At 32.4% G+C, this 8,216-nt stretch overlaps 1 protein-coding gene across 1 annotated transcript; it reads left to right on the forward strand.

The window, feature by feature from the left end:
• Nucleotides 1,666–3,230, forward strand: LOC110013122. The gene is made up of 3 exons (XM_020698870.1): nt 1,666–2,085; nt 2,268–2,527; nt 2,640–3,230. The coding sequence occupies exons 1-3, from the start codon at nt 2,032–2,034 to the stop codon at nt 2,860–2,862; spliced, it is 537 nt and encodes a 178-aa protein (XP_020554529.1). The 5' UTR covers nt 1,666–2,031; the 3' UTR covers nt 2,863–3,230.

The following is an 8,216-nucleotide window of genomic DNA, read 5'->3' on the forward strand; positions in this document are numbered from 1 at the left end:
AGTAGGCCGATAAAAGGGTAGCAATGGTGGCATGTTAGAATAAATGATCAAAAAGCCAAGTGAATTGGCGATTTTGAGAACTATTTGACAATCTTTATTGATGCAATATTATCCTAATGATTACAGTAATTATTAAACAATGATTTTTGTATTTGTTGTGCTTACTACTAACATTGAACAACCTTTCAATGTTACAACAAATGCCCACAGATTGAATGGTTAAACCCGTGGAGTTTGGTTGCTCATAGGTTGGAGGCTACGAAATCAACTTTGGGACCAATCTGAAATCTTCCAAGTCGAGCACCTCAAAATTGGGAAGCGAGTGCCCTATAGAAACTTGTATTAAGTATTGCATTCACTAGGTGAATGCCAAGTTTTATAGCTGACAAATGATGGTCGTCTAGACAATTTTAGTGGGTTAGTCGGCAAGGTAATTGACTGACTGAATTGACTCACGGAATTATCATATGAAATTCTTGGAGGCTTGGTCGCTATAATTAAAATTTCCAATTCAGATAGTACAGAATTAGTCCTCAAACTTGAGCAATCATGTGAGGCAGGTGAATACAAAGGCTATATTTTGGATCTGGAAAGAGATGACCGTTAATTTGACATGGTCATTATAAGTCTTATCTAATGAATCAGAGTATGTATCAAGGATGGTGGATTCCAAGAAAGGATCTGTCCCTTGTCAAGTATATAACGATGACGTTTCCTATGCGCTTTGAGATAGTTTAGACTCAGAAAGTCTATGGTCATAGCAACTAATTGAGTGGGAAGGAATTTCCTACATCGATAAATCGAGTAAACTCATCTCGAGTATGAAGCATAGTTGTCTAGTCAAGAATGGGAATCGATGCTCAATTTCATGCCCTAAACTAATGCCAGAAGACAGTCGACAGTAGTAGCGTACCTGTATGGAACTCAGAGCTTAAATGTTAACACCATTATTCACCTAATCTCCAGTGTCATGAATCGCTGCTAGACGACCACCTATGATAATGAGCTATTTTCAATTATCGTTTAATTAAAAATAATTAATTTAATTTAATTTAATTAATTGTGTTGTGCGCAAGTCCAAGTCTAGTTGAGGGTAAACCTAAAAAGTCACACATAAATCACTGGGGATTTGATGAAATAATTTCGAAAGCATAAATGATTGTATCTTTTATGAGAAATAATCCGTTTGGATGGATAGTTCAAAATTTAATTAATTAGATTAATTGATTTTTGAGACTTCACCTTTTAAACTAATTAGATTAATTTAAATGAGGTTTGGATAATTTATTAGTAGGTTTGCCTAATTAATGAATTGGATTCATTAATTAGTATAGATTTGCTGGGAATAATTAATCGGACTAATTGTATTTTGTTTGGGGTTAATTAATTAAATGAATTGAATTCATTAATTAATAGTGCATTTGGACTTGTGAATATTAAATTGGATTAGAATATTCACTTGAGTGTTCTTTTGATATTTTGTTCAATTAAATTAAATAATAAATCCAACAAATTAAGCAATTAGGACAAATTAAATGAGACCAGTCTAAATGCACATGCCCTAACCCATGTTTGACCTTTACCAGATCAAAAGAATGAATTTTTCTTATAAAAGAAAGGACTAAAATCATCCACATATAATGTACGTGGTAGTCGAGAGATTTTTGGTAAGTTGTTTGGGATATGGAAGTTACCGAAGGGGTTTAGAAGATAAGCTCTTCCTTCTATATCTCCAACACATCATATAATCTCCTAAACAACTAGTGTTGGTCAATTTTTCTCTTCTCTCTACAAAGGATTTTCGACCATCTCACCTCCACAAGCTTCACCGATTTTTACACTATCCAATCTTGTGTTCTTCTTGGTATAGAACCAAGTCAAGAATAAAGAAAGATCAAAACACACTAATCAATACTTTAGTTTTGATTTTCTCTTCCCCGATTCAATCTTGAAGCACGAGATTTGAATCTTGATCCTTCTCAGTGTGGTGTGGATGTCGTTAGAGGATTCTTATGCTGGATTCTTAACTGGATGGATCTTGGAAGAGGAGCAATACGTGTAGACGATAGAGGAGAAACACGAAAGGTATTTCTCATTTTTGCATCTCTTTTTCTTCATTCGTAGCCAAAATGTGGATCTTGTTGTTTATTTTTTAATTATATTTCTACATCTATACACCAATAGCCCAGAACCTTCAAGGGAACAACTGTTGAGCGCCATTTACTGCTTTGATTTTTTATTTTACCGTGCTTCGGCCATGTTTCCAGGTCAATTCACTCCCTTCTCTTCATGGCACAATGGTGAACGAAATACTGATAATACCCCGTGAGGCCAAGGAACCCCTAAAGCGCCGATACGGATCTGGGCATGGCCCATTCCACCATAGCTTGAAGTTTAGATGGGTTAGCCGCCACACCAACGTCCGAGATGATATAGCCCAAGTTTTCAACATATTAGATATCGTAACTACATTTAGAAAGCTTCATAAAGAATCATTGTTAGTGAGAACCTACAACACTATATGTAGGTGAGTTAAATATGAATCTCAATCCCAAATATAGACAAGTATGTAGTGCAAAAAACCCAACACAAAATGTAATAATAAGGGTATTTCGTCATAACTGAGTGAAATGTTGCAGGTGCAATGGAGAGGTTGAAGGACATGATGAGGAATTCAAAATGGCCATGAACCATACGAAATGTCGTCTAATGGACATCCTCTGGGGCTACCCTAATTTGATAGTAACACCAGGTAAATACAACTTGAAAAACACTGTGGCACCATGTAGCCTGCAAGGAGCTCATTGGCCAATCGGAATCGAAAAAAGGTCATTGACCGTAATAGCATTCAATGCGCAATAATCAATGCAAAAATGCCAAGACCTATCTTTCTTATTCAACAATAAGATCAGCACGGAAACTAGACTCGTGCTAGGCCAGATAGTGCCATCGTGCAACATTTCTAAAATCAGCACTGTCGTGACCTCCTTTTGTGCATGTGGGTATCTGTAGGGTTTAATATTAATGGGAGAGTGGTGTGCTAGTAGAGTGATGTCAATCCCCAAAAACTCGGCAACATGGGATTGAAAAATGTTATGGAAGCTCCTCGAGTCTATCAAAATAATTACAGTGTACTGAGACCAGTTAAACACAAGGTATGCGTTGAACTTGAACCTAACCAAGTAGCTAGCAACAAGTGGAATTGAACAGTGTTGGAATAGGTAACCAGAAAATCAATTCGATTGGCAATTTTGAGAACTAATTAGCAATATTTATTAAAGAAATATTGTCTTGATAAATATTGTAAATATTCATTCTTGGTATAACGTGTTTGTTGTGTTTATCGATTATGTTAAACAACATTTTAGCGTCACGATAAATGTCCGTAGACTAATTGGATAATCCATGTAGTGGGTTAGCACATTGGATAGTAGCTGCGAGACTAGCCTCTAAGAGTTGGTCTGAAGCGTTGCAAATATAGGACCTCGAGATTGAGCATCAAAAGTCCTATAAAGACTTGCACTAAGCATCACATTCATTAAATGAGTGTCATATTTCATTGGCAACAATCGTTGGACATCTACGCAATCTTAGTGGGTTGGTTGACTAATTACTGAACCAATTGAACTGACTAGTGAGAATCGTCAAATAGAAGCTTTGGAGGTTTGGTTGGTATGACTCGAATTCTATGACTCCAATAGTACGGGACCTTAAACTTAAAGAATCATGACAGTCACATGCACCTAATGATTTTATCTTGGATCTAGCAAGAGGTAATCAGTGCAGTCAAAATGTGCAGTGAGTAGATTTCAAGAAGAGGATCCATCCCATGACGTCGATATCTATTATGTGCTTTAAGAGGCATTCAGGCTCTTAGAATACGTGACCACAGTGATTGGTCGAACAGGAAATGATTCTCTATATCGAACAATAGAGTAAACACAATCTCAAGTTTTGGGTATAGACTCCTAGTCCAGGATAGGAACTGATACTCAATTTCATAGCATAGACTAAGGCTGAAAGAGGGTAGAAGGAAGGACCGCACCTGTATGAAACTCAAGAGCCTAAATGTTCACCTAATGTCTAGTACCATAGATCATTACTAGACAGCCACTAATGGTGAAAAACATTTCTCATCTATGGTTGGTAGGGAATAATTAATTAAATTTGATTTAATTAATTAATTATGTTGGACATAAGCCCAACTCCAACTGAGGATGAAAATAAAGATTCACACATAAATCACTAAGAAAATATAAGAATTAATTTAAAATTAATTTCAAAATATGAGGATTAATTTAATGAGATTAAATTAATTCTAAAAAGTATAAATAATTGAATCATTTATTTCCATTTCTCATCATGCACGTAGGCTGGTAAGTAAATTTTATGATACTTTATTCTGTTTGGTACTTTTCTTGGTGTTGATTGGATTATGAGATTAATTATGTGCATTTACTATATGGTTGGTGGGTGTGCTTTAATTACAGGCCCTCAAAAATGGAGGAAAATCGATATCTTTTCAAGAGGGTTTTTTATCCAACTCATAGGAGGAATAAAGGGAAGAGTATCTTTTGTGGATCAAAAGTCAAAAAAGATATCATTAAGTTATTTCTTCTTTAAGAAAAAAACAAAGGAGGATCTTTTGCAGATAGTGTAATAATTTTAGCTAAAAAATTATGATAAATAATTATTATTAACTACGGTTTAAATAAAATCAATGTCAAAAAATAGATTTTTCACATGTTAAAAATATCTGCAATGACTTTTAGCCATAATAAAAATTTTAGTCACCCTCACAAAAATCACGACCATCAGTTACGGTACTTGCATTTATTGGTTGAATTTTGGGATAAGGAAATCTTTGTATTTCCTCCGTCATATTTCTTGGTTTTCATTGTGGCTTATAAGTCGAACGTGTTCTGCTGTAGTTTATTATCTACTAGCAGAAGCCGCATGCGATCCTCGCGCACATATTTTATTTTCTTATTGTAAGTAATGCAATTTTCACATTCCATTCATGTATTGTTGTAGCTCTTCATGTATCTTATATGTCTAATGTCCGTAAATACTTCTTTAAAAAATTAAAAATTAAAAAACACCAAATGCTAAGATACATGTGAAATTTATGAATAGGAATCAAAATGCTTTATATTTTTTTTTGGATAATCTATGGTTAATTCAAAATTTTTCTTTTTAATCATCATATATTGATTCATTTTTTGTCCCCGATAAGCAATGAGATAAAATAAGTAATGATAAAATCAATTTCAATTATTGTATCGCATTATGAGGAACTATAAGCACAAAAATAACTACATATTTTATGAATATATATCTCAAAATACAAATTTAAATAAATCGATGGGTTCGATGGGTTTTTTCTTCTCAAGAAAATGGTTTTAAGTCTCAATATTTTCGAACCAAATACATTATAAATCACCTAATCACAAAATATACCAAAAAAAAAAAGAGAGAGAGAGAAAGAGAAACCTAAAACCTTCTCTAGTTTAAAAAATAAAGGAGAATTCAATCTTGAATTTGTAATATTTAAAATTTGTATATTGTTGAACCAAATACAAATACAAAATTTGGGACGAGAACTATAAAATTATGCAAAATTTCCATTTTTGTCCTCCACAATTTATTAATTCGTACTGTAGAAAGAAATAAGCGAACACGTTAACTAAAAGAAAAGTGCAAATTTCGTAAAATTTACAAAATAATTTCCACCTTAGACACAAAAGAATTTCTTTCGTATAATAAGTATAGATGAACGAGCAGTTGTTTTGTTGGTACTGAAATGGGCTCAAGGTTGTGATTGTTTGCTTATGATGAGGGTACACATGTAATTTCAGGTTTCTGTCAAACTAATTTCAGGGAATAAGGTAGAACAAAATGGAATCAAGGTTGAGATTTTGGTTGACATTTACGGCTTTCTAGGCATAATAGAGAATTAGTATTCTTTTTTGTAAATTAGCTTGTTCTCTCATATCAATAAAAAAGGGTTGAGAACTTCGAAAAGCTCCCCATCCCCGAGTGGTTTAATTAAAAAAAAAGTTAAAATTTTGGTTTTTAACTTGAATAGATTTCAAGAATAACACTGAGGGAGAAAGAGAACCCGTGTGAGACAGAAAAGATGCAACTGATATTTTAGAGAGAGAGGAATCAGAGTTGTTGTTGTCTTGTAAGAATAACGAATGATCTAATCATTCACATTTTCTTCGCTATCTCCGAGATAATTTAATTTGTGCACAACTAGAGCACTCTTCTAACATGAGGACTGAGTGGGGATCTCCTAGAGTCCTCAGTCAGCCACTTTCCTACTTGACTTATTCCAACTCAAAAATCGGCGAGGCCTATGGTTTAATGGATCGAATTAGTTAAATTAAATTAAAGGCAAAATTTCACTTTTGGTCCCACTAAATAGAGTCATTCTCACTTTTGGTCCCGCGCTTTAGGTGCTCAACACTTATAGTCCCAAAACCCTAATTTTTGAACACTTTTAGTCCCACACCGTTAAAAACTGACGGAAACGGCACGTGACACGCACGTGCCGTTAGTCAGCTGGTATGGTCCATGTTGGTCAACGGCAAAATATCACTTTTGGTCCCACTAGATAGCGTTATTCTCACTTTTGGTCCCACGTTTTACGTGTTCAACACTTGTAGTCCAAAATCCTAGGGCCCATTTGGTTGTGTTTTCATTTTCATTTTCAATTTCCAACATTTGGAAATAGGTAGAAATGCTTTATTGGTTTTTGTGCGAAAACTGATAATATATTTGGATTAGTTGTTTCCAAATATAGGTATATAGGTGTGAGAATGTTGAATATATGTATATGTATTTTTGATGTGACAGAAATTGGTTATAAGGGTTGACCAAATTGATTCAACATTTGTGTCTTTTTCTATTCATATTTATGTATAGATATATACATATATATTGTGAATGCCAAATAAAAATGTGAAGAATATACTTTATTCAATACTTTATTTAAATAAGTTAGGTCTAAATTAAATAAATAATTTAATATGACCAAGACATCAACAATATAATTCTGTTTATATTTTCAATTTCAATTAAAATATTTTTTTTGATTTTATATATATCAATAAAATAGTATTTTATATTAAGGTGCAATATAAATTTTTTAACACCTTTAGACCCACTCCGTTAAAAACTGACAGAAACGGCATGTGACAAGTCACGTGCCATTAGTCATAGGGGTGGCAGATGAGTCGAGCCGACTCGACTTTGAGCTCGAGCTCATGTTTACTTGTTCACCGCTCGCGAGCTGGTGAATTTTTTTTTTTTATATATTGTTTTTAATTTTTTTATATATTTAATTTTATATCTGATATTTGATCAGTTTTATAATCTAAATTGATCGTATATTATAATTATTAATCAATATCATCTATTTTATTTTGTATAATAATAAATTATGATACTTTTATTTATATATTTAATCTTTATACAAAAATAAATCTAATCAACAACTTAGCAAATTATAATATTTTTTATAATTAAAATTACTATTTAATATGATATATAGAACTTTATGTTATATTTTAATATATATTTGTATTACGTTAATATTTTTTAAATTGACAAGTAATTCACTTATGATTCTTTATTATTTATAAATTTATGTCAAAATTTAGTAATTCTTATGAATTAATCTAAAAATCATAATAATAATAATAATAATAATAATAACAAAAATAATAATAATGATGATGATGATGGTTGAACAATTCTAATTATTATTTTTATTAGATATATAATGAGATTAAAAGTTTAATCAATAATTAAGATATCTTCAAATTTGGGCACCTGATTCATATGAAATTTAAATATATACAAGATTGTGTCTATTAGATCATATCAGACAGTATGATTTAAAATCACATGGCCTGATTCAATGATACTCGTCTTGAATGATTACTCTTATATTTCGATATCAGATGGTTTGGGTGTGTTTTTAGCATCTTGTTTAATTTTTTTTCTTGGGTTTGAGTGTGTTTTCAGGGGACAATGATTTGTTTATTTCTTGTTGTTGTTGTTTGGTTTTATAAAAGAGTTGTAATGTTGTATGGAAGACCATTATCGATTAGCAAAATTTCTGAAAAATTTTGTATGTAATGTTGTAAAATTCCTCTCCTTCCCACCTCTATTCTTCTGCAATTTCTGGAACAAAATCGAGCTCGAGA

The sequence above is a fragment of the Sesamum indicum genome, linkage group LG14, assembly GCF_000512975.1.
Source record: "Sesamum indicum cultivar Zhongzhi No. 13 linkage group LG14, S_indicum_v1.0, whole genome shotgun sequence".
NCBI classification, from domain to species: Eukaryota; Viridiplantae; Streptophyta; class Magnoliopsida; order Lamiales; family Pedaliaceae; genus Sesamum; species Sesamum indicum.

What these genes read in the sequence shown, in the direction of transcription:
- LOC110013122 (XM_020698870.1), top strand. Translation starts at nt 2,032, where the DNA reads ATGGATCTTGGAAGAGGAGCAATACGTGTAGACGATAGAGGAGAAACA. An exon ending in ATAGAGGAGAAACACGAAAG is followed by an intron (nt 2,086 to 2,267) that starts GTATTTCTCATT and finishes CCATGTTTCCAG; the next exon opens with GTCAATTCACTCCCTTCTCT. An exon ending in ACCTACAACACTATATGTAG is followed by an intron (nt 2,528 to 2,639) that starts GTGAGTTAAATA and finishes GAAATGTTGCAG; the next exon opens with GTGCAATGGAGAGGTTGAAG.